Here is a 27,660-nt window from a genome sequence, read left to right on the forward strand (position 1 = left end):
AATAAAAGGTGCAAGGTAGAATTTCGTAGCAAAATTAAGCCTATTCGGGCAAGGCCTAATTTTTATAGAATTCCAGCCGAGTAAGAAAAAAATTATGCCTTGTGAAATTGTTCTTTTTTTTTACTGAACGGGGTTCAAACCCAAAATATCGGAATATTTTCGATCACTTTTTTAAGCAAAGGGCAAAATTTAAAGACCGACAATTTAAGGTGCAAAAATTAAAGACCAGCGCCTTTGAAGGAGATCTGTGCAAAAAAATGATTTTGTAAGCCCTCGGCAAATCATTTTTTTGCACGGATTGCCCTTCTTTTGGGGTGGTCTTTAAATTTTGCCCCTGATATTTGTGTTCGTTAAGTTTTGCCCTTCGCTTGGATACTTGAGGTTCTGGGTTCGAACCCCCGCTCAGGCATAAAATAAAAAAATAATTTCGCAAGGCAAGGCTGGAGGGAGTGTATGCCAGATCCGGCATACAATCCTTAAGGAAAAACTAAAGTTATGCCGGAGGGGGCGGACTTTGCCTTGAGACATATATTTTTTATTTTTTTTTTACTTTTTAAGGCAAACTTTTAATTATGCCTTAAGGAAAAGTTCCGTCTTATGGGGCATACTTTTAGTTATGCCTTAACTAAAAGTGTGCCCCATAAAATATAACTAAAAGTATGCCCCATAAGACGGAACTTTTCCCTAAGGCATAACTTGATACAATATTCCATACGAAAATGAAGAAAAAAGGACAAGAAACATAAAGGATAGATAATTTGACACAACTAAAGACCCAAATTAGCAACCAAAGTTCTTGAATTAACTTGACCTCTAATTTAGGAACTAAAGAGCACCAAACTCTTAGGATGACCAATAGGGATTTGATACCCTAATAACCAATCCTCTCACAAGATTCACAATCTCTAGCTTAGCAAGCTCTCAACACTCAAAAGAGTTCACAATTTCAAGACATCAATATTCAACATAGACTAAGTCTTCCAAATGAAATAGACTACTACTTATACTAAGGTTCAAAAGAAGACAACTACACTATTACACTTTTACCCTTAATGAAGTAAGGGCCTTGTTTGGGTGTCTTCTTTTGGGAACAAAACTTGAATTTGCAAATCTTCAAGTAATAGTCACATTGAAAGTATGACCATGTTCCAACCTCTTCTCCAAACCATCCTCCCATGCTATCATGAACACTTGCAATCCCCGGAAAGGTGTTAGAGTGTATTCAAGTATGTCCCTCCTCATGAACAATGCTTGCATAGCTTGAAGTTCCCTCGCTTGGCTCCTTGTAAAAGGTCTTGATGCCATTCGAGTTGTATCATTCTCCCCTTCTTGAAGAGAATTTGTCCTCAAATTTAAGGGATCAACATCTTGCACCACCATAGGAGAGAGAGATCACACATTGAAGGTGTTATGAACTTGGTATTCGGGTGGAAGATCAATTTTGTATGCATTATCATTGAGTCGTTCAAGTACTTCAAATGGACCATCTCCTCTAGGCATCAACTTGGTCTTTCTTTTGTTGGGAAACCTCTCCTTTCGGAAATGTACCCAAACCCAATCACCCGGTTCAAGCACAACTCGTTTGCGGCCCTTGTTTGCTCTCTTGGCCGTTTCTTGATTCTTTTTCTCAAGGTGAAGCCTCACCTTCTCATGCAACTTCTTCATGGCCTCGGCTCGTTTGTTTCCATCTAAACTCAACACAACATCTTGAGATAAAGGGGTTAGATCTAAAGGGGTTAGGGGGTTAAAACCATAAACGACTTCAAAAGGTGACATGCCAATAGTGCTATGAATGACTCTATTGTAAGCAAATTCAACCAAAGGCAATTGATCTTCCCAAGATGTTAATTTTCCTTTAACCATGGCCCTAAGCATAGAACCCAAGGTCCTATTGACAACTTCGGTTTGGCCATCGGTTTGTGGGTGACAAGAGGTAGAAAACAACAATTTAGTACCAAGTCGTCCCCACAATTCTTTCCAAAAGTGGCTAAGGAATTTTGGATCCCTATCGCTCACAATGGTTTTGGGAATACCATGCAACTTTACCACATGTTCAACAAACAAAGAGGCAACATGAGGAGCATCATCAACTTTATGACAAGCAATGAAATGAGCCATTTTAGAAAATCGATCAACCACAACAAAGATGCTATCTTTACCCCTTTTGGTTCTAGGCAAACCCAACACAAAATCCATTGAAATATCAACCCAAGGTTGTTGAGGGGTGGGGAGAGGGGTATACAAACCATGGGGAAGGAGTCTAGACTTGGCGCCGCGACATTCAATGCATTGGCCACAAATCTTAGCCACATCCCTCCGCATATGAGGCCAATAAAATTGTTCCTCAAGAATCCCCAAAGTCTTATCAATCCCAAAATGTCCCATCAATCCCCCATTATGTGCCTCTCTCACAAATAACTCCCTCCAAGAGCTCATGGGCACACATAGTCGCTTGTTCTTGAACAAGAAACCATCAAACTTGGAATAGGAAGTAGAAGACCTATCCCTAATCCACCTCTCCCTTTCCCATTCTTCGCAATCTAGAAAGATTTTGGCAAAGACGGGGTCCTCGGGATACAATGTCTTCAAGCTTTCAAAACCCATCAATTTGGAAGACAAGGTATTAATCAAAACATGTTTCCTTGATAGGGCATCCGCCACTACATTCTCCTTTCCCTTTTTGTATTGGATTACATAAGGGAAGGTTTCAAGGAATTCAACCCATTTGGCATGCCTTTTGTTCAACTTACCTTGGGCCTTAAGATGCTTTAAGGACTCATGGTCGGTCCGAATTACAAACTCTTTAGGCCACAAGTAGTGTTGCCAATTTCCCAAAGCACGAATCAAGGCATACAACTCAAGATCATAGGTAGTGTAATTCAAAGTCGCTCCCTTGAGTTTTTCACTAAAATAGGCTATGGGCTTTTGGTCTTGCATTAAAACAGCTCCAATACCCACTTTGCTTGCATCACATTCAATCTCAAATATTTTGTCAAAGTCGGGTAATTGCAACAATGGTGCGGAGCTAAGCATTTGTTTCAAAGTTTCAAAGGCATTAGCTTGCTCCACACCCCAAGAAAAAGGTTTGTCCTTTCGGATTACCTCGGTCAAAGGAGCGGCTATGGTACTAAATCCTTTAACAAAACGCCTATAGAAACTAGCCAAGCCATGAAAGCTTCTTACATCTCCAATGGATTTTGGAGTGGGCCAATTTCTTATGGCTTCTACTTTGGATTCATCAACCTCAACCCCCCTTGAGCTCACGACAAATCCCAAGAAAACAACTTCATCCACACAAAAGGAACATTTATCAACATTGGCATAAAGTTGTTCTTGTCTAAGCACTTCAAACACACATTTCAAGTGACTAACATGCTCATCCATGGTTTTGCTATACACCAAAATATTATCAAAATAAACAACCACGAATTTGCCAATAAAAGGTTTCATCACATGATTCATCAATCGCATGAAAGTACTAGGAGCGTTAGTGAGACCAAAAGGCATCACCAACCATTCATATAGACCAAACTTGGTCTTGAATGCGGTTTTCCACTCATCTCCGGGTTTCATCCGGATTTGATGATACCCACTCCTAAGATCTACCTTAGAGAATATGCATGAACCATTCAACTCATCAAGCATGTCATCAAGACGGGGTATGGGATGGCGATACTTTACCGTTATCTTGTTGATGGCCCGACAATCAACACACATGCGCCATGATCCATCTTTCTTTGGCACCAAGATCACGGGCACAGCACAAGGACTCATGCTTTCTCTCACAACTCCCTTTTCAAGGAGCTCATCCACTTGCCTTTGAAGCTCCTTAGTGTCATCCGGGTTAGCTCTATAAGCTGGCTTGTTTGGCAATTGAGACCCCGGAACAAAGTCAATTTGGTGTTCAATTCCCCTCAAGGGTGGTAACCCCTTTGGGAGTTCCGTTGGGAACACATCATCAAATTCCTGCAAAAGAGAAGAAATAGAGCTAGGAAAAGAAGGGGTTAGTTCATTAGTGTGCAATGCATAGTCCCTATGCATGAGGAGAATCACCGGGTGACGCTCCCCCAATTCCTCCCTAATTTCCCCACAATTCGCCAAAAGCGACACCTTAGTTTTTCCTCTAAGCTCCCCTTTCTTTCCACTCAACTCTTGAGAACTACTCTCCTCTACTCCCTCGTCCCCCACATTCTTCTTTTGCAATGCACCATGTCCCTTCTCCTTTAACTCCCTCATTTTGTTATAGATCTCACCCACTTGGGAGGGGGTCATGGGATTCAAGACATGTTTGGCACCATTGTGGCCAAGGGTGTATTGGTTAGTTCGCCCATTATGGTTGACGGACCTATCATATTGCCATGGTCGGCCAAGTAGAAGATGACACGCTTGCATGGGAACAACATCACACAACACCTCATCATGATACTTCCCAACCGCGAATTTGATGATAGCTCGTCTAGTCACCTTCAATTCACCACATTCATTGAGCCATTGAAGTTTGTAAGGGTTTTCATGGCGGGTGGTGGGAAGTTTCAAGAAATCAACAAGGGTGGTACTAGCAACATTGGCACAACTCCCACTATCAATGATCATGATGCTAGTGTTTTGGTTAATGATGCACTTGGAATGGAAGAGATTTTCCCGTTGACTTGGGTCATCCATTGCTTTACTTATCATGGTTCGTCGCACCACATATAGAGGTACAATAGGCTCATCATCACCTTCAACACCATCCCCTTCACTATCGTGATGTTCATCCTCATGATTGCCCTCTTCATCCCCTTCCTCACATTCTTCCTCATCCTCACTATAAGTGTCTTTCAAAATAAACGCTCTACGATTAGGGCACTCACTTGCTCTATAACCGAAGCCATGACATTTAAAGCATTGAATAGGTGTTTTCGTACCTCCTTCTTTTGGAGCAAACTTCGTAGGTTGCTTGTCAACTTGCTTCTCAACTTGAGAATTCTTCACAAATGGTTTCTTGGCTTCTTGCATGGGGCCCTTATTCTTTTGCCAATTGGAGGAGAAAGCTCCTCGTTCTTTGTTATGGTTCCATGAACTCACATAGCCCCTTGATTTATTGATTTTGTCCTCCTTGAGACCCTCCTCTATTTCAATAGCCGCTTGAAGGGTTTCTTCAATGCTCCCATAGTTGTGGAGTCTCATTTGGGAGACAATGTCACCATTTAACCCGGCTCGGAACCGAGTCATAGCATTTAACTCATCCTCGTCAAAGTCAATTCTCATCTTGACAATTTGAAACTCATCATAGTATTCTTCCACACTCTTTTTGTTTTGCCTTAAGGTATACACCTTCTTGAGTTGTTCTTGTTTGTAGCGCTCGGTGACATACTTACGCCGCATGGCCTCCTTCAATTCATCCCAAGTAGGTGTGGGAGGGAGTCCAATAATTCTTCTTGCTTTCACTTGAGTTTCCCACCATGTGGAGGCATACCCCTCGAATTGAGCAATGGCGTAAGAAGCCTTTTTCACCTCGGACATGTCATTCGTCAAGAAGATTCTATCACAATGCATCACCCAATCAAGGAATGTATCGGGATCACTACTTCCTTTGAAGGTTGGGAGAGTAACCTTGATGGAATTGAGACTCGTGTCTCGCCCTCCGCCATAACCGTGATTCCTATTAAAATCTCCATCGTCGTCATAACCTTGATGGTCACGACCTTGGTACCCTTCACGAGCTTGGTACCCTCTTTGCCTACCCATGTGAGGGTTAGGACCATGCCTTCCCCCCCTTCCTTGATAACCTCCTTGTGCTTGCCCTCGTGGCCTCCAACCTTGGTCACCATAATGTTCGTGCTCAAGTAGAGCTTCCTCTATCCCTTCCTTATTTGGTTGTTGGATGTTTGGACGGTTTTGGGGTGGCATTGGTGCATTTGGGTGGGGGTCATTTAGGGGTGGGTCATTTGGATGTGGGTCATTTGGAGCTTGATCTTGTTGGAGTAGGTTGTTCCATTGGCCTATGGGAATGTTGTTTGGTGGGGTAAGAGTCGTGTTTTGAGGAGTGTTTTGGGAAGTGGGGTTATATAGATGATGGAAGGTGCCGGGTGACACTGTAGGTGAAGTGCTTCGAGTAGCTCCACTTGTGCCACCTTGGTATTGCACTTGAGGCGAATATGAGACCTCCCTACTACCTCCTTCAATTGCTTCCACCCTACTTCCCAAGTTTTCCATTCGACCACCCATACTATCCACTTTATCGTTCAAGGCTTGTAAGGCTCTCATTACATCAACTAGTGTGAGTTCCCCGGTGGGAACTCGAGTTTCATCCTCCGTAGCCATGGTACCTATTAAGACACTCAACAAAGCAAGCAAACACGTTAGATTAGTAAAATCAACTCACAATCGCTCAAGTATGCGCACCTTTGATTGCCTCACAAATTGCTTCCGCCAAAGATTGTGTGCTTGTTAATGTTGACTAGTCACAAGGGTTCAAATTCTACTCTTGGTCGGAATAGATTCTTGTTATCAAAAAGAACGAGGATGACTCAATAAAACAAACGCACTTGAGCCAAGAAATGAACAACGAAGTAAAAAAGAGAAAAAACACGAAAGAATTGGCACGAAAGAAATGCGGACACTAGAACTAGCAAACACAAGTAGGAACAACTACTAAATGGCTACTAGTTGAGAGACACAAGAAAATTGGAATGCAAAAATCGGGAAAATAACTAAATTTCGGGCCCGGGTAGGTGATAACTTGAAAACACGACCAGGAAGCCCCAATTGATCCAAGGTATCAATTTGAAATAATGAAATTTTTTAAATTTCTATACTTTTTTTTTTTTTTTTTTTTTTTTTCCTACCAAAGGATTAGGGACACAATATCATCAACTAAGGATCAAGAAATTTTTGTTTTGAGAATTGAAATCAAAGAGAATTAAAGTTGGAAATAAAAAAAACCTGAAATGCGCCATATGCGACGGCTGTGCATCACATGCGACTCGCATGTGAAACATGCGATGGCGATGTGCGGTTCGCAGATGATGCAACCAAGGTATCAACTCTCTGTCACAAGATGCGACACCATGTGCGACTCGCATGTGCTACATGCGATGGTGAGATGCGTCTCGCATATGAGGCAGCCAAATTTCAACTTTCTGTCACAAGATGCGACATAACCTGCGACTCGCAGGTTCAACATGCGATTCGCATGTTGTGTCGCATGTGGGCCAACTCGATTTTTTTTTTTTTTTTTCGCAAAAATCAGAAATATTTGACAACTTTTGGATCAAATGGCCCTTTGGAGAGCCTTCTTCCTTATGAAGATTTGAAGGTCTTCAAGAACACAAGAACACTTCAAAAATTCAACTACCCTCAAATCAACTCCTAATTGGCTCAAATTTCGGATTTAAGTTCTCTTTAATGTAGAGAACAAAGCCCAATAGGTTTCAACCTTCAACTTCACCTTCTTCAACAAGACCCACTTTCAAGTTCTTGAAGCTTTGAAGCTCAACAATGGTGGAACACAAACCCTAACTCCAAATTGACTTGAAATGGAAGATTTAGACTCTAGAAACACTAGGAAACTCTAATCTAACACTAGATTCAACAAAATCAACAAGAAAATTCGATTTTTTTTTTTTTTTTTTTTTTTAATTTCGGATTTTTTTTTTGTTGAATCAAAACCCAAGATTAGATTTGGTAGAACAAATCTAAACTAAGCTCTGATGCCAATTGATACAATATTCCATACGAAAATGAAGAAAAAAGGACAAGAAACATAAAGGATAGATAATTTGACACAACTAAAGACCCAAATTAGCAACCAAAGTTCTTGAATTAACTTGACCTCTAATTTAGGAACTAAAGAGCACCAAACTCTTAGGATGACCAATAGGGATTTGATACCCTAATAACCAATCCTCTCACAAGATTCACAATCTCTAGCTTAGCAAGCTCTCAACACTCAAAAGAGTTCACAATTTCAAGACATCAATATTCAACATAGACTAAGTCTTCCAAATGAAATAGACTACTACTTATACTAAGGTTCAAAAGAAGACAACTACACTATTACACTTTTACCCTTAATGAAGTAAGGGCCTTGTTTGGGTGTCTTCTTTTGGGAACAAAACTTGAATTTGCAAATCTTCAAGTAATAGTCACATTGAAAGTATGACCATGTTCCAACCTCTTCTCCAAACCATCCTCCCATGCTATCATGAACACTTGCAATCCCCGGAAAGGTGTTAGAGTGTATTCAAGTATGTCCCTCCTCATGAACAATGCTTGCATAGCTTGAAGTTCCCTCGCTTGGCTCCTTGAAAAAGGTCTTGATGCCATTCGAGTTGTATCATAACTAAAAGTTTGCCTTAAGGAAAAGTTCTGCCTTATGAGGCATACTTTTGGTTATGCCTTAATTAAAAGTCTGCCCCATAAGGCATAGTTCCTTAAGGAAAATTTTTGCCCCATAAGGCATAACTAAACTATGCCTTGAGGAAAAGTTATGGCCCCTCCGGCATAACTTTAGTTTTTCCTTAAAGACTTTATGCCGGATCCGGCATACACTCCCTCCAGCCCTGCCTTGCGAAATTATTTTTTAATTTTATGCCTGAGCGGGAATTCGAACCCAGAACCTCAGGTATCCAAGCTAAGGACAAAATTTAAAGACCACAAATATGAGGGGCAAAATTTAAAGACCGCAAATATGAGAGGAAAAAATTAAAGACCACCCCAGAAGAAGGGCAATTCTGTGAATTGCCCTTGGCAAATTGCTCACGTAGCTGAATTTTCCAATCGAGTTAACGCTTAATGAAGGAGGTGGACTTCAACCAATTCAGCCCATCTTATGAAGGGGCCCACAGATTGATCAAGTGTGTTTATGGAATAATTACTTGGCATATCTAGCTCTAAGAGGTAATTATTGATAATAACTACCTTTTAATTTATATATATTTAGTAGGTACAGTGATTTTGTAAATTATTATTCATAGCTACACTAAAATACATTAGATTTATGGGTTGTATTTCTCCCTCACTCCTTTCTTCTCCCTCACCTCTCTCTCTCTCTCTCCTCCATCGCCTTTCTCTCTCCGTTCCCTCTCAGATCCGCTCCCTCACCTCTCTCTCTCCTCCACCGCTGTCGCTGATACAATAACGGATACACGAAAGCAATAAATTAACAAGGAAAGTAAAGGATAGATAGATTGACACAAGAAAATGGAATTAAAAGCAACCTAAAGGTATATCAAACCTAAAGACCTCAATTAATTAACATAAACAAGCACCAACCTCTTAGGATGACCAATAGGGATTTGATACCCTAATAACCAATCCTCTCACAAGATTCACAATCTCTAGCTTAGCAAGCTCTCAACACTCAAAAGAGTTCACAATTTCAAGATATCAATATTCAACATAGACTAAGTCTTCTAAATGAAATAGACTATTATTTATACTAAGGTTCAAAAGAAGACAACTACACTATTACACTTTTACCCTTAATGAAGTAAGGGCCTTGTTTGGGTGTCTTCTTTTGGGAACAAAACTTGAATTTGCAAATCTTCAAGTAATAGTCACATTACAAGTATGACCATCTTCCAACCTCTTCTCCAAACCATCCTCCCATGCTATCATGAACACTTGCAATCCCCGGGAAGGTGTTAGAGTGTATTCAAGTATGTCCCTCCTCATGAACAATGCTTGCATAGCTTGAAGTTCCCTCGCTTGGCTCCTTGTAAAAGGTCTTGATGCCATTCGAGTTGTATCATTCTCCCCTTCTTGAAGAGAATTTGTCCTCAAATTTAAGGGATCAACATCTTGCACCACCATAGGAGAGAGATCACACACATTGAAGGTGTTATGAACTTGGTATTCAGGTGGAAGATCAATTTTGTATGCATTATCATTGAGTCATTCAAGTACTTCAAATGGACCATCTCCTCTAGGCATCAACTTGGTCTTTCTTTTGTTGGGAAACCTCTTCTTTCGGAAATGTACCCAAACCCAATCACCCGGTTCAAGCACAACTCGTTTGCGGCCCTTGTTTGCTCTCTTGGCCGTTTCTTGATTCTTTTTCTCAAGGTGAAGCCTCACCTTCTCATGAAACTTCTTCATGGCCTCGACTCGTTTGTTTCCATCTAAACTCAACACAACATCTTGAGATAAAGGGGTTAGATCTAAAGGGGTTAGGGGGTTAAAACCATAAACGACTTCAAAAGGTGACATGCCAATAGTGCTATGAATGACTCTATTGTAAGCAAATTCAACCAAAGGCAATTGATCTTCCCAAGATGTTAATTTTCCTTTAACCATGGCTCTAAGCATAGAACCCAAGGTCCTATTGACAACTTCGGTTTGGCCATCGGTTTGTGGGTGACAAGAGGTAGAAAACAACAATTTAGTACCAAGTCGTCCCCACAATTCTTTCCAAAAGTGGCTAAGGAATTTTGGATCCCTATCGCTCACAATGGTTTTGGGAATACCATGCAACTTTACCACATGTTCAACAAACAAAGAGGCAACATGAGGAGCATCATCAACCTTATGACAAGCAATGAAATGAGCCATTTTAGAATATCGATCAACCACAACAAAGATGCTATCTTTACCCCTTTTGGTTCTAGGCATACCCAACACAAAATCCATCGAAATATCAACCCAAGGTTGTTGAGGGGTGGGGAGAGGGGTATACAAACCATGGGGAAGGAGTCTAGACTTGGCGCCGCGACATTCAATGCATTGGCCACAAATCTTAGCCACATCCCTCCGCATATGAGGCCAATAAAATTGCTCCTCAAGAATCCCCAAAGTCTTATCAATCCCAAAATGTCCCATCAATCCCCCATTATGTACCTCTCTCACAAATAACTCCCTCCAAGAGCTCATGGGCACACATAGTCGCTTGTTCTTGAACAAGAAACCATCAAACTTGGAATAGGGGGTAGAAGACCTATCCCTAATCCACCTCTCCCTTTCCCATTCTTCGCAATCTAGAAAGATTTTGGCAAAGACGGGGTCCTCGGGATACAATGTCTTCAAGCTTTCAAAACCCATCAATTTGGAAGACAAGGTATTAATCAAAACATGTTTCCTTGATAGGGCATCCGCCACTACATTCTCCTTTCCCTTTTTGTATTGGATTACATAAGGGAAGGTTTCAAGGAATTCAACCCATTTGGCATGCCTTTTGTTCAACTTACCTTGGGCCTTAAGATGCTTTAAGGACTCATGGTCGGTCCGAATTACAAACTCTTTAGGCCACAAGTAGTGTTGCCAATTTCCCAAAGCACGAATCAAGGCATACAACTCAAGATCATAGGTAGTGTAATTCAAAGTCGCTCCCTTGAGTTTTTCACTAAAATAGGCTATGGGCTTTTGGTCTTGCATTAAAACGGCTCCAATACCCACTTTGCTTGCATCACATTCAATCTCAAATATTTTGTCAAAGTCGGGTAATTGCAACAATGGTGCGGAGCTAAGCATTTGTTTCAAAGTTTCAAAGGCATTAGCTTGCTCCACACCCCAAGAAAAAGGTTTGTCCTTTCGGATTACCTCGGTCAAAGGAGTGGCTATGGTACTAAATCCTTTAACAAAACGCCTATAGAAACTAGCCAAGCCATGAAAGCTTCTTACATCTCCAATGGATTTTGGAGTGGGCCAATTTCTTATGGCTTCTATCTTGGATTCATCAACCTCAACCCCCCTTGAGCTCACGACAAATCCCAAGAAAACAACTTCATCCACACAAAAGGAACATTTATCAACATTGGCATAAAGTTGTTCTTGTCTAAGCACTTCAAACACACATTTCAAATGACTAACATGCTCATCCATGGTTTTGCTATACACCAAAATATCATCAAAATAAACAACCACGAATTTGCCAATAAAAGGTTTCATCACATGATTCATCAATCGCATGAAAGTACTAGGAGCGTTAGTGAGACCAAAAGGCATCACCAACCATTCATATAGACCAAACTTGGTCTTGAATACGGTTTTCCACTCATCTCCGGGTTTCATCCGGATTTGATGATACCCACTCCTAAGATCTACCTTAGAGAATATGCATGAACCATTCAACTCATCAAGCATGTCATCAAGACGGGGTATGGGATGGCGATACTTTACCGTTATCTTGTTGATGGCCCGACAATCAACACACATGCGCCATGATCCATCTTTCTTTGGCACCAAGATGACGGGCACGGCACAAGGACTCATGCTTTCTCTCACAACTCCCTTTTCAAGGAGCTCATCCACTTGCCTCTGAAGCTCCTTAGTGTCATCTTGGTTGGCTCTATAAGCCTGTTTGTTTGGCAATTGAGACCCCGGAACAAAGTCAATTTGGTGTTCAATTCCCCTCAAGGGTGGTAACCCCTTTGGGAGTTCCGTTGGGAACACATCATCAAATTCCTGCAAAAGAGAAGACATAGAGCTAGGAAAAGAAGGGGTTAGTTCATTAGTGTGCAATGCATAGTCCCTATGCATGAGGAGAATCACCGGTTGACGCTCCCCCAATTCCTCCCTAATTTCCCCACAATTCGCCAAAAGTGACACCTTGGTTTTTCCTCTAAGCTCTCCTTTCTTTGCACTCACCTCTTGAGAACTACTCTCCTCTACTCCCTCATCCCCCACATTCTTTTTTTGCAATGCACTATGACCCTTCTCCTTCAACTCCCTTATTGTGTTATAGATCTCACCCACTTGGGAAGGGGTCATGGGATTCAAGACATGTTTGACACCATTGTGGACAAGGGTGTATTGGTTAGTTATCCCATTATGGTTGACAGACCCATCATATTGCCATGGTCGGCCAAGTAGAAGATGACACGCTTGCATGGGGACAACATCACACAACACCTCATCGTGATACTTCCCAACCGCAAATTTGATGATAGCTTGCCTAGTCACCTTCAACTCACCACATTCATTGAGCCATTGAAGTTTGTAAGGGTTTTTATGAAGGGTGGTGGGAAGTTTCAAGAAATCAACAAGTGTGGTACTAGCAACATTGGCACAACTCCCACTATCAATGATCATGATGCTACTATTTTGGTTAATGATGCACTTGGAATGGAAGAGATTTTCCCGTTGACTTGGGTCATCCATTGCTTTGCTTATCATGGTCCTACACACCACATAGAGAGGTACAATAGGCTCATCATCACCTTCAACTCCATTACCTTCACTATCATGAAGCTCATTCTCATGATTGCCCTCATCATCCGCTTCCTCACATTCTTCATCATCCTCACTATAAGCGTCTTTCAAAATAAACGCTCTACGATTAGGGCACTCGCTTGCTCTATGACCGAAGCCATGACATTTAAAGCATTGAATAGGAGTTTTCGTACCTCCTTCTTTTGGCGCAAACTTTGGAGGTTGTTGGTCAACTTGTTTCTCAACTTGGGAATGTTTCACAAATGGCTTCTTTACTTCTTGCACGGGGCCCTTATTCTTTTGCCAATTGGAGGAGAAAGCCCCTCGTTCTTTGTTATTGTTCCATGAACTCACATAGCCCCTTGACCTATTGATTTTGTCTTCCTTGAGACCCTCCTCTATTTCAATAGCCGCTTGAAGGGTCTCTTCAATGCTCCCATAGTTGTGGAGTCTCATTTGGGAGACAATGTCACCATTTAACCCGGCTCGGAACCGAGTCATAGCATTTAATTCATCCTCTTCAAAGTCGATCCTCATCTTGACAATTTGGAACTCATCATAGTATTCTTCCACACTCTTTTTTTTTGCCTTAAGGTGTACACCTTCTTGAGTTGTTCTTGTTTGTAGCGTTCGGTGACATACTTACGCCGCATGGCCTCCTTCAATTCATCCCAAGTAGGTGTGGGCGGGAGTCCAATAATTCTTCTTGCTTTCACTTGAGTTTCCCACCATGTGGAGGCATAACCTTCGAATTGAGCAATGGCGTAAGACGCCTTTTTCACCTCGGACATGTTATTCGTCAAGAAGATTCTATCACAATGCATCACCCAATCAAGGAATGTATCAGGATCACTACTTCCTTTGGAGGTTGGGAGAGTAACCTTAATGGAATTGAGACTCGTGTCTCGCCCTCCTCCATAACCGCGATTCCTATTGACATCTCCATCGTCATCATAACCTTGATGGTCACGACCTTGGTACCCTTCACGAGCTTGGTACCCTCTTTTCCCACCTATGTGAGGGTTATGACCATGTCTTCCACCCCTCCCTCGATGACCTCCTTGTGCTTTCCCTCGTGGCCTCCAACCTTGGTCGCCATAATGTTCGTGCTCAAGAATAGCTTCCTCTATCTCTTCTTCATTTGGTTGTTGGATGTTTGGACGGTTTTGGGGTGGCATTGGTGCATTTAGGGGTGGATCATTTGGATTTTGATCTTGTGGGAGTGGGTTGTTCCGTTGGCCTATGGGAATGTTGTTTGGTGGGGTGAGAGTCGTGTTTTGAAGAGTGTTTTGGGGAGTGGGGTTATATAGATGATGGAAGGTGCTGGGTGACATTGTAGGTGAAGTGCTTCGAGTAGCACCACTTGTGCCACCTTGGTATTGCACTTGGGGCGAATATGAGACCTCCCTACTACCTCCTTCAATTGCTTCCACCCTACCTCCCAAGTTTTCCATTCGACCACCCATGTTTTCCATCCGACCACCAATACTATCCACCTTATCATTCAAGGCTTGTAAGGCTCTCATTACATCAACTAGTGTGAGTTCCCCGGTGGGAACTCTAGTTTCATCCTCCGTAGCCATAGTACCTATTAAGACACTCAACAAAACAACCAAACACGTTAGATTAGTAAAATCAACTCACAATCGCTCAAGTATACGCATCTTTGATTGCCTCACAAATTGCTTCCGCCAAAGATTGTGTGCTTGTTAATGTCGACTAGTCACAAGGGTTCAAATTCTACTCTTGGTCGGAATAAATTCTTGTTAGACTAAGTAGAACGACGAACGACTCAATTCAATCTAACGGACTTGAACCAAGAAATTAACAACGAAGAAAAAAAAAATGAAGAAAAGCATGAAAGAATTGGCACGAAAGAAATGCGGACACAAGAACTAATTATCAACTAATAAGGTCGATTACTAGTTGTTAATTAGTTGTAAGAATCAAAGAAAAGAAGTTAGGAAAGAATCAAACCATTTTGACACGTGGAGAAAAAATTCGAAAACTCTTCAGTGATTCACGCTTTCCTTCCGCTTCGCGGATGAAAGGCGGATGCTCTCAGATAATCAGGCTTTTCTTCCGCTATGCGGACCAAAAGCGGATGAACAGTTTTTTTTTTTTTTTTTTTTTTTTTGAAAAATCAGAAATTTAGACTAAGTATTTCTGATTTTTTTTGTTGGGCCCACAAACATTTTTTTTCACAACTTTATTTGACAACTTTTAGATCAAATGGCCCTTTGGAGAGTCTTCTTCCTTATGAAGATTTGAAGGTCTTCAAAAACACAAGAACAATTCAAAAATTCAACTACCCTCAAACCAACTCCAAATTAGTTCAAATTTCAGATTTAAGTTCTCTTTGATGTAGAGAACAAAACCCAATAAGTTTCAACCTTCAATTTCAACCGAATCACAAGACCCACTTTTCAAGTTCTTAAGTTCTTTAAAGCTTCAAATACAAAAAACAAATGGTAGATCCTTAAATCCTTGGTTAAATACCTCCAAATTTCGGATTTAGAGTCCTTATCCACTAGAGAACAAACCCCAATCAACTTGAACCTTCAATTCTTCTCCTTCTTCAAACCCACCAACTTTGTTCTTGAAGCTTTGAAGCTCAACAATGGTGGAACATAAACCCTAACTCCAAATAGCTCGAAATGGAAGATTTGAACTCTAGAAACACTAAGAAACTCTAATCTAACACTAGATTCAACAAAATCAACAAGAAAAAAAATCATTTTTTTTTTTTTGAATTTCGGTTTTTTTTTTTTTTTTTTTTTTTGTTGAATCAAAACCCAAGATTAGATTTGGTAGAACAAACCTAAACTAAGCTTTGATACCAATTGATACAATAACGAATACGCGAAAGCAATAAATTAACAAGGAAAGTAAAGGATAGATAGATTGACACAAGAAAATGGAATTAAAAGCAACCTAAAGGTATATCAAACCTAAAGACCTCAATTAATTAACATAAACAAGCACCAACCTCTTAGGATGACCAATAGGGATTTGATACCCTAATAACCAATCCTCTCACAAGATTCACAATCTCTAGCTTAGCAAGCTCTCAACACTCAAAAGAGTTCACAATTTCAAGATATCAATATTCAACATAGACTAAGTCTTCTAAATGAAATAGACTATTATTTATACTAAGGTTCAAAAGAAGACAACTACACTATTACACTTTTACCCTTAATGAAGTAAGGGCCTTGTTTGGGTGTCTTCTTTTGGGAACAAAACTTGAATTTGCAAATCTTCAAGTAATAGTCACATTACAAGTATGACCATCTTCCAACCTCTTCTCCAAACCATCCTCCCATGCTATCATGAACACTTGCAATCCCCGGGAAGGTGTTAGAGTGTATTCAAGTATGTCCCTCCTCATGAACAATGCTTGCATAGCTTGAAGTTCCCTCGCTTGGCTCCTTGTAAAAGGTCTTGATGCCATTCGAGTTGTATCAGTCGCTCACCCCTTGCATGCATCGAAGGATCTAATTGACTTTCCCTTCTAATGCTTTTAGTTGTATTTTACCGATTTTATATTCGCTCAGCGTTAATTTTCAAAAAGTAATGTTGCTATGTGATAGAATTTAGAAACCCAGCAAACTGTAAGATGACGAAATATATGTGTAGAAGTTATTCGTTATTCACATTTGACTGGAAATCGAGTTAATCTAATGGCGTTGAGTAGCTGATTGTTTTGGAGTTCAGACCCGGCGACGGCGCGTGGAGATTCACACACGTCGGAGAAATCGAAATCCATGAACAACATGAGATCTCAGATCTGAATGTATTTGTCATTTTTTTAGTGTATTTTTTGTATTTGACCAAAGATCTGAGATCTGACTGGAATTCCTGGCTTCTTCTCCTTCTTGTATATCATATCTGAGTGTAATCGTCATTTTTTGAGTATTTTTTTGTATTTGACCAAAGACTTGATCAGAATCCATGGCTTCTTCTCCTTTTTGTAACTCAAAATTTGAGTGTATTTTCGTCATTTTTGAGTGTATATATAAGTTTAATGTATTTGACTAATTGTATTTTTGGGAAAACTAGGTATATTTTTATTGTATTTATATATTGATGTATCCACGGTTGCGTTCAAATGGAGTTGTCTTTAAATTTTGTCCTTTAGATGAGCTGGTCTCCAATTTTGTCCTTCAAAATAAAGAACTATGCTTAACATGGCATAAGTTCTTTAAGGAATCCGGCATAAATTATGAGATATTATGAACGAAAATATAAATTTATGTTCGTGACAAAATTGTTTGTCTTGACAGATAAAAATTAAAGACCAGCCCAAAATAGGATCAAAAGTGCAAATGACCCTTTCCTCAGTTCGAACTATGGGGGCTGAGGCTGACCAGGTCCTCACATTAATGACCCATTCTACAAAATTACATTTGGCCCTCTGGTATGTTAATATGTTAGTCAGCATTCACACACACACTATCCATTAAAATTGATCCTCCCACCCTGTTCCCTCTCCCACAAAACACACATACACACACCAACCCCCCCCCCTCCCCCCCCCCCCACCCAAAAAAAAAAAAAAAGGAGAGAAACAAAAGTGATTCATTAAACAGGCATTAGAATTTAGAAGAAACCAAAGAACTAAAAGAAGGATCATGGTTTATTTCAGCAGCAATGAGGAGAAAAAGTTAAAAGAAAAACTTAAGTGGGAATTTCTAAACATATGAACTAGTCCAATACTAAACAGAACAAACAGATGTGTCAAGGATCACTAGAGCAAATCACAAGCATATTAGCACCTAAAAAATACAGATTTCAGAACATCATTCAAGAATTTAGCACATGTCCTAAACTTGCTCAAGCTTTGACTTGTTATGGAAGCTAGATTGCTTCTCTTCATTGTGAGACTTGCCAAAGCTTTTGTCATTTCCCATCTCCAAGGACTCAACAGGGGTTGATTTCTTAGTAAATCCCTTCTTGTCACAGTATATTGCATATAAGATAAGCTGCACTGTTCCTAAACCAAAGCCAAAACCATTTGGAATCTGCAATGTAACAACATTTATTGTTTAGTAAATCCTTAATCAAGTGCAATATCCATATTTTGGTATACTGAAAGAGTGAAAGTTGATCAACATCACTTCTCAATTCTAATAGGTACTTACAGCAACAAAGGGGTCCTTGCCAAGAAGGCCAAAGGCAAACCAGGAAGCACCACATAAGAACACGAACAGTGACAAGAAAAATGGCATAAACTCCACGCTCTTCGTCTTGATTACCAGTCTCTGTATACATAAAGTTTATCTTGAGTTTAAAGCTACTAATAAAGTAGGTATTAGGTAAAATGGCATAAATTTTTGAAAGCTACTAAATAGTAGGTAAAGTGGCTTAAATTTTCTGAAAGCTATCAAACATTTCCAACAAAAGTAGGAATCCCTTATGTTAAAATTGAACATCTAACAACAAAATCATCCCAAATTGGAACTTATCCGCCAGTCTATGAGTGTTAGAAAGAGAACAAAAAATGGTGTTAAATTATCTTTTTCCAAGTTTTGGAAATTATCTTATTAGAAAGAAGCCCCTTATCTAAAACTGAACATCTAATAACACATTCCCCTAACCCCCACCTTCTTGAGCATCAAAGTTTGGACCTTTTTACAGAAAATTATAAAGTATAGTCAAGAGAATGAAAAAAAAAAAAGAACTCTAATTAACTGCAGAAAAAGATTAAGAAATGGTGTCAAGGAACTTACTATGATGGATAGAGGAGATCCATACATAATGATAGAGAATATAGTGGCAGCTATACCACAGAAGAGCTTCCTGTTATTTCCATGTAAAGCAAGCATGGAAACAAGGGCTACTGCAGCAAAAACAGTAAGGACTAATAGAAGTAGTGCTGAGATTTTCTTCTTCTCTTTCTTTGGTGCAAAAGCAATGAAGATCAGTACATAAATGCTCTCAATTACAGCTCCAGTCCCATTGATTGTTGACACCAATAGATTGTTTGGTGACACAAATGGTAATCCATACCTATCCAATTGATAAACAAACAAACCAGTTCAAGGAAACATACATCACTTTCCACTACAAAATCAAGATTAATAGAAACCAACAATATTTTTAATGAACAAGATGATGTCTTTCTCTAAAAACAGATAGCCAAATCCCAAGATTTGAGTAACTGAACACATCCTAACATTTTACTTATCCAAAAACTGGGACAGCAATCTTTATGGCAAAAGAAAAGGAAAAAACAAAAACAAGAAAGAGTAATTGTTGAGAGGTTCAAAGTTGAGCACTGATTATCAGTGGAAATCATATAAGCAGAGTTCTTGAAATGACTTAATTACCCTAAAATTAACATAAAAGTATGATAAAGGAGTTCATTAATTAGAACTGAAAAAGGTAACAATACAATAATGTTCTTTAAACTTACCATGCAGAAAGCAGGCAGTTGAGTAAAGTCATCACGTAAGGCAAGCCAGAGAATTGTTCAGTGGATCTGTTTTGAATAATCCTCTTGAATGTGATTCTAAATTCAGCCAAAACAGAAAAAGAAGAAAATCCAAAAGAAAGTTAAAAGGTTAAATAAAAAATTCATGTAGAAAGTAGAAACACCCCTTTTTTCTCATCTGTCATTCCAAACAAAAACTATAAAGTATGAACATCAAGAAATAATATACAAGAAAAGTATAGAAGACATGTTTAAGAAATGTAAAGAGTTCTTGAAAATGTTCTCACATTGGTGCCAAGAACAGAAACAGAGCAGTGGCATTTCCTACAAAACAGAGAAGAAAACAAAGGAAATTTAGAATGTAATACACAAAACGAAAAATCAAATACAAAAAACCTTCAAGAAGAGTGAAAAAAACCTACCAAATATGCCAAACACAAAATGCAGAGTATGAACAACACCCATTGCTTCTTTACTAGTTCACAACAACTTCTTTGATTCAGAGATAGAGAAGACTGGTTTTTGAAGAAACTTACAAAACTCTCCAAGAATTTCAAATAATTGGATACCCAAATGAGAAAACTGAACAAGAATTCGAAAATAAGAGACTGTTTCTTTTGAAAATAGAGTCATATAGAAGGGTATATATAGGGCCAGATGAAGGAAGGACAGTAAGTCAGTAACTGCTAAAAAACACTAAAGTTTATATTAAGAGTATTTTTCTTTTTTCCACCCTTTCCTTGTCCCTATCAGTTGGGTCACACAACTATTTCTGTGTGCGTTGAGCTTTTATATTTCAGGACGTTGAGCTTTTATATTTTTCTTACTAGTACTACTAACATTGGCTATTTTCTTCAATGTGATTAAAGTTTATTTTGATGATAATTGGTACTCCTATTTTATACGTGGTGTGACAGTTTCAGGTTGGAAGTTAAAAGTGAAAAAATAAAATTTCTCTAGACGTATATGTACAACAATAACAATATACTCAGGGTGATCTCACAAGTGGAATCTAGGGAGGGTCGGGTGTATACAAATCTTACTCTTACCTTTGCAGTAGAAAGGTTGTTTCCGGTATATCGTCGGCTTAAGAATAGTGTTTTTTAAAACAGGTATGAGAAAAAAATACTAGTAAAAATAAAGATGAAAATATGGAGAGAAAACAAGTATTGACAGCAAAAATAGTAAAATAGCTAAAGTAAAAAAAAATAACAGTAGTAATATATCTTCTTTTTTTAAGTTAATCATGCAGTGTCAAAATTCAATAATTAATTGATTTCACGCCATAAAAAGTTCACTATCGGAGTTTTAGTGCTTCTACCAGCAAGGACTTTCTATTCCCGGGACTTGAATACAATAATATTAATTAAAGAAGGAAGAATCTTCTATCATTGCACTGCAGTTCCCGGTGGTGTTCACCCCCCCCCCCCCCCCCCCCACACACACACTCTCCAATACTTGTCACATTTTACTTTTAGAGAGTCAAATTACATGAACTTTAACCAACATTATAAGATATACTAAAGTTAATTAAATTCACTCTCGGAAAACAACAATACATGACAATCATTTGGGAAAGAGGGAATAGAGGGGAAAAAGGAAAAGGCATACATATTGATGATATCTCAAATTTGGAAAAACAATATGTTCTGCTTATAAAACAAAGCCTTCTATCATCTTAAAACAAACAAGTTTCCTTCTTTCTTTTTTTTTTTTCCTTCCAAAAAAAGGGTAAACGAAGCAAGAACTAATTCTCACCTTTAACCAAATACTGTTCTCATGATGCTAATCAAAGCACTCAACGAAAGAAAAAAATGAAGTAAGGAAGTTATATACTCATATTTAGTACAATTGCTTGTATAGGTGACTAATTAGTCTAAGCCTATTTAACAAACCTTCTCTTTATTAACAACTTTAGCCATAAATACGTCAAAACATGCTGAACAAATTTGAGATGTCATCAATTAATACACCTTTTCCTTTTTGCCCTTCTGGTCACAATTAGTTAGTTGATCCATTTAATACCTTCGTATTTTGATATGTACATCCTTCTTCACTTTTCTCGTTCCTTCCTCTCTTTTTTCCTTATTGTTTTTTTATGTGTGATCAAGTCTAAATCTTTAGTTTTCTGCTCGTTTATTTCTCTCCTTTTGTTTTTCTTGGTAGTAATAAGAGTTTACTTTCTCGTGTGCCATCTGTATTTAATAGTTGCTTGGCGTTTTAAAAGAAAAAGGCAAAAGCACACAGAAAGACAATGATTCGATTGTCCACGAATGGAGTTATTTGGTGAATGAACCTCTATACTCATGTCAGAACATTAGTACGAATCGTTATATGATTTAAACTTCATTGATCTGATGGTACATTAAAAAAAAATTAACAATATAATTGTTATATTTCCCTAAAAGAAATGTGTTCTTTTGATGAGAAAAGTTGTAGAGTTCATTGATGGTTAAATTATAATTGGATGTTGTAGCAAGTCAGTTGTGCAATAGAGCTGGCGCAAAGATAGTAATGAGAAAATGCGACGAACTGAAAAATGCATTATATATCCATGAATTATACTCTTTTCGGAGAGCTATCTAGGCGTGAATTTGGCAGGTTGTTGGTAAAATATCTTGTTTAATTAGTTTATGGGAAGTTTTCTGAGAGAAAAAAACATCAATCTGGATAGTTATTCTCTTTTTACATAGTTTCCCATACAGTATATAACAATAACAGACCCCTTATATTATAGGGTATTTTTTTGGTCATATTATTGCTAATATATGGATTTTTACTCCATATTATATGCTTTATAAAATAAGATATAGAATTTTTTTTGCATAATTTAATACGGTATAACACCGCCAAATCAAACGATACACATTAGTTATGGGAAGACTATTTTGTTTAATCAGCCGACCAATCACCACATTACTTCGGTTATACGAGATAATCCGTCCAAGTTATTATTGTATTGTTTTACACGGGATTTTATACCAAATCTAGCTTTCCTAATTCCTTCCATTAAATGATCCTACCATTTTCTTGGTCTATTTTAGAGCGAGATTGCAAGTTAATCATATTATATTTCCTTTTTAAGTGGTGCTTATGTTGTTTAATTTTTCTCACTTTCAACTTTGCGTAATAGTCATTAGGCATCCGAGTTTAATGATATAAGTTTTTGGTAGAGGTAAGTGTTATGATTCAAATTCGTGAGTCGTGTTAGGCATCTATAGAAACATTATCTAATAGACGAACGCGGTATTTTTTTCAGTTCATGATTTATTTGTTAATGCCAACTAATTGACATGTTAAAGAAAAACGTCAAGCAAAAAAATGACTTGACCATGTTAAAGACAATAAGAACTTCATTGGTGCATCAACTGAAACAATGTTATGACTAGAAAATAGTCATACAACAACATGTGCCGATATTAGCTTGCTGAAAATGTCACTGAAGTTCTCATTTTTATAATAAGCAGAAGGAAGAGAGTACACACAACATCCATGCTCATTTGGATTAATTTTTCCCCAAAATTAACACTCATAAAGTGTGTTCTTGTATGTGTGGTTGGAGAGCAAGAAGGACAGCAACTAAATGGAAGTCGAGAATGATGCACCAAGGTAGAAATCGACAATGAAGTCAATAGGTAGATATTTAAAGTTAATCACCTTAACTATCCTTTTTGGCCCTTTTTTCTCTGGTTAACTCCAAGTCAATCACCGAGCTACAAACTCGCAGTTTACATAGTTTTTTATCGATCTGAACTGATACCACTATAGTACTTTTGTAGTTTGTTTGTGTCTTAAAAGACTGATGCTTGAAACACCACTAAGGTATTACATGTGAATGTGTCTAGTTCAGTTATAAAGAGAATCACAGGTGAAAGACCAATCCTATACTTGATTAGAGAGAATTCTTGAAATAGATTGTCTTTTTAAACATTACTTGTTTCCGTCATTGGAAATTATGGATGATTTTGGCCAGAAACTGATAGTCTCAATCATGCCATGAATTGAGCGACCGTTCACAAGTCATAGATGGTCATCTTTAGCGAAGTTCCGCCTTTCCAACCTCTCCTACAACATTTATTTTGTCAAAGAAGAACGAAATAGGCACACTAACTACTCTGAATGGGCTTGGATTACTCACCCATCTCAACTAGTTGTGTACATTAATAGGTATAAAAAAAAGAGCCAAAAGAGTTGAGTTCGAGCTTTTTCTCTTCACTAGTGCAACAATGTATAATAAAAAAAATAAAAAAATCTTCGTTTCTCCTTCTTTAACTAATAAGTTCGTGATTCAGTTTTGATTCATGTAGCAATGTATCATCTCAGGGCCTCCTAGCCGCCTCATTAATAACATGCATTCAAACAAGTTCTCTTTCAACAATAAATACCATGATACAAAATTAAGCACATTTCCATAATCTTTGACTTTTATTCTCTTTTTCCAAATCTTGAAAATGATATACACTGTTAAAGGGTCATGGAAATTTGGAGAACCTTGTGCACGAGCCATCGTTTAATATTAGTGCTCATAAGATTTTCTTTAAAAAGAATAAAGAAAATTTTTACCCACTTTTTGTTTAAACATCAAAATATGCACCAACTTAGTAAATGTTTAAAATGTGAGATAAATAGGTTATCGTTATGGTTTCCTTGCTTGTGAATGTAAAACAACATTTCAAAACAAAATATTGTAATTGTGTCCCGTTACTCCCTCGGATAATATTTATGGATAAGTTCTTCAACTTCAAAATTATGATCTCTCCCCAATCCACCGCAAGTAGTTATTGCCTTATTGACAATTCTTACATTTAAATGTACAACTAGTCCGCATCTATAAGTTACATTAAAAATGCACATTCATGGCCACATATATGATCCGAAATCACAATCTAATAAATAAGAAAAAGACAAAACACTCATAAAAGTTTAAAAGAGATGGTGAGATATCACTGATATTGGAAACACAGTTTATCAGAATTACTCCCGATGGGAAGTATATATCTCTCCTTTGAGTTGAGTTTTTGGTCGTTTTGACTTTTTAAAAATTCAATTAAGATGTTTTGGGATCTGTTAAATATGATTGAGCTGAAAAGTTGAAGAGGGAGTACTTTTAATTTTGATATCTTAAATTAGAAATTAATGCAGGATAACGAGGCGAATAAATGAAAATGATATACCGTTAACATAAAAATCATCTTCTATAATAATATTTCACTATAACGGTCAAGTTTTCTTTGGAATCGACTTTCATATTATGTCAACATCTAGCTATAATAGCCAAAAATATTCGGACAAATGATTCCACTATAGAGAGGTTTGACTGTAATCGGAAATCATGACGAAAAGAAAAGAAGAATAAAAAACGGAAGGAAGGAAGAAAGAAAGGGAAGTACATTCATTGAAGGTTACAACTTACACTGCCCTAATCAACAGGACTCTCTTCAGTTTCTTACCTAAATCCCACTGGCTGCAAATGGGGTGTCTAAATCAAGAATTGGCCACAAAATAGAAATACAAGCATTTATAGCAATTTGTTATTATAAGAGTTCCAAGTATTATTCTCAGCAATTTCATGAATCTTTGCAACCATGACATCCAATGCTTTTAGAGCTTAGGGACTCCAATAATTCCTGTTGCATTCAATTTGTGGGGAAGCATAAGATCTTTTCTACACTAATTGGCCCTGTCCTATATATATGCCCTTTGACCTAGGTAGGTTTTAGTCTTCCTATCTACCTTTCGTGGTTTTTAATTAGGGGTTTAGTTTATTATTTGCTATCCATTAAAAATAACTATTCGATATTCAAAATCAACTGACCTGATTAATTCGGATCTGTGCCATGTAGAACTCATTAAAGGAGGAATCGTACCCAACTAGTAGCTTCTTCATTTCCAGAGTATAATTAAGAGTAGATGAATCACATTCATCCTACATGCACACTCGTTGATAGTTTTATATAATTAAGAGTACATAAATCACATTCATCCTACTATGCACACTCGTTGATAGTTTTATTTGCTCTCTCATTACAAGGAAAAGGCCAAAGATCATAATTATTGCCGACAAGTGTAACCTTCATATTTTACCTTTGACACAATTAGGAAGCATAGTTTTGTTACGTAAGTAATTTTAAGATGCTACTAATTTTGTTCTTGAGTTTATGATTAGCTAATTGTTATGATAATCTTGTCGAGTTGCACCCTATAGCATAGGTGTCTTAAACAGGGAAAAAGACATGTCTAATTTGTCATGTTAGTTAAGATTTTCAGGTATGCACTTGCAATCATGAATGATTCGATACTCTTTTAAGGTAAATACGTAAAGTTAGCGGAAGTTAGTAAACCAAAAGGTGCTTTATTAGTCAGAATATTCCACAATAGTGTCCGATCTTTCTTCTCTAGGATAGTGATATCTTTGTGCATTTCTGTGACAAAGTTTGAAAAGACAAAGTTAAAATAAAAAGGAAGATTTTCAAATAAGATTATAAAAAAGTCATAACATTTGTATAGTTAAAAGATTTTTGAAATTTGGGTCCTAAATATATCTCACAACATTTGTGTTAGCTGCATTAAAGTTTCATGCTAAGGGTAAATTGATAATTTTTAGTTAATATATTTTAAAACTTAAGAAATTATCACTCTTTTTGGAACGGAGTCGGAAGGAAATGTTGCCTCATAAACTTTAATAGAGGGAGTATTGGACAAATCTAGCTAGATACCAGATGTGCCCGCCAGCTGTGAGACGTGTATAAATTTGGACAATTTCATACTTTGATGAGTACGTACAAGCAATGAGATGACACTGTATGCCAAGAAAAAATATCTTTTTCTTTTTCTCAATCCTAAATTATACTTCGTTTCATTTATAATCGGATATAGAGTTTAAAAAAAAAAAAGTAAAACAATATATCAAAGGTTCCTTTAAAATCTTATAGGAAACGTGTGAATTTACTAAAAAAGGAAAGATATTTTCTCAATAATATTCTCTTGTTCTAGCGTTCTAGGATTAGTTTGATATGCCTTTTTCCTCTTCAAACATCAAATATGCAAAATAAACAAACTATGCGCCTAACTTGACGCATTTTGTCAACTTAATTAGATGCAACGAATACTATCGTAATATAGGTCCAATATTGGTATCAATGGTTAAAGAAAGGAACGTGGATCACTTCGGAATTCGGACGAAAAGTACTAAATATAATCTCCTTGGCTTTATTTTCGGAAGAGAAAAATTCCTAAAGTGAAAGTAGGTGATAGTGTACATATGAATTTAAAGGTTGATGTTATAGATGATGATCACCCAATTTTTACTTTATTGCGTTAAAATTATTCAACTATTTTGTGTAATGGAAAAAAAAAACAATCAACTTACTTAAGTATCAAAAAAGTTACTAGTAACATATTTTTTGCGATAAAAAAAAAATCATTCAATTTTACGCAAATATTACAGAAAAAAAATGAAAAATTTACACAAATAGCTACCTTTTAATAACTTCTAACTAGTTATAGCTATAAGTTGAAGATTTACAATTCGTAGCTGCTTTTGGCTGTATTTCAGTTGTATTTCGCATTTTTAAAATACAGTGAAATATAGCGAAATACAGAGAAATACAAAACACGTTAGAGTAAATTTAGTCTCTATTTTTTGAACATATTTTTTTAAAAAAATTATGACAGAAAAAACAGGCTATATTTTTGGAACATAATATTCTTTTCCTTTTTAAATAGTTAGTCAAATAAATCAACCATATTTCACACAAATCACTGAAGAGTAAAATCAGGCCCTATTTATGGAACAGTTTTTTAAAAAAAAAATTATGGGATTCAATTTAAAACTTCCCATAAATCATGCAAAACGATTGTTCTTTCATAAATGCTTACGAATCTCTCTCCAACTTTTATCACAATCAAAACTTTTTGAATTAAAAAACTACTAAAGATCTAAAAGCTTCCAAATACAGAAATATATACACTAAAATATAATGAAATATGGTTAATTGTTTAAGAAATATAAAGTTGTAGTATGTGTATATATAATGGAATACAATGAAATATATCATAAACTATTTCATAAATTAAAAATACAAAATGCAGAA

The 27,660-nt window shown here is 37.5% G+C and overlaps 1 protein-coding gene across 1 annotated transcript; it reads right to left on the reverse strand.

Annotated features, from left to right (window-relative positions):
* Positions 1 to 17,752: 17,752 nt before the first annotated feature.
* LOC132627233 (bidirectional sugar transporter SWEET1-like) lies at positions 17,753 to 20,204 on the reverse strand. Its single transcript, XM_060342453.1, has 6 exons — positions 19,990 to 20,204; positions 19,855 to 19,891; positions 19,550 to 19,645; positions 18,864 to 19,143; positions 18,276 to 18,395; positions 17,753 to 18,155 (listed from the first exon to the last, which is right to left on the reverse strand). Exons 1-6 carry the CDS (start codon positions 20,030 to 20,032, stop codon positions 17,958 to 17,960), a joined length of 774 nt encoding a protein of 257 aa, XP_060198436.1. The 5' UTR covers positions 20,033 to 20,204; the 3' UTR covers positions 17,753 to 17,957.
* Positions 20,205 to 27,660: the final 7,456 nt, after the last annotated feature.

The sequence above is a fragment of the Lycium barbarum genome, chromosome 2 (assembly GCF_019175385.1).
Source record: "Lycium barbarum isolate Lr01 chromosome 2, ASM1917538v2, whole genome shotgun sequence".
Classification (NCBI taxonomy): Eukaryota; Viridiplantae; Streptophyta; class Magnoliopsida; order Solanales; family Solanaceae; genus Lycium; species Lycium barbarum.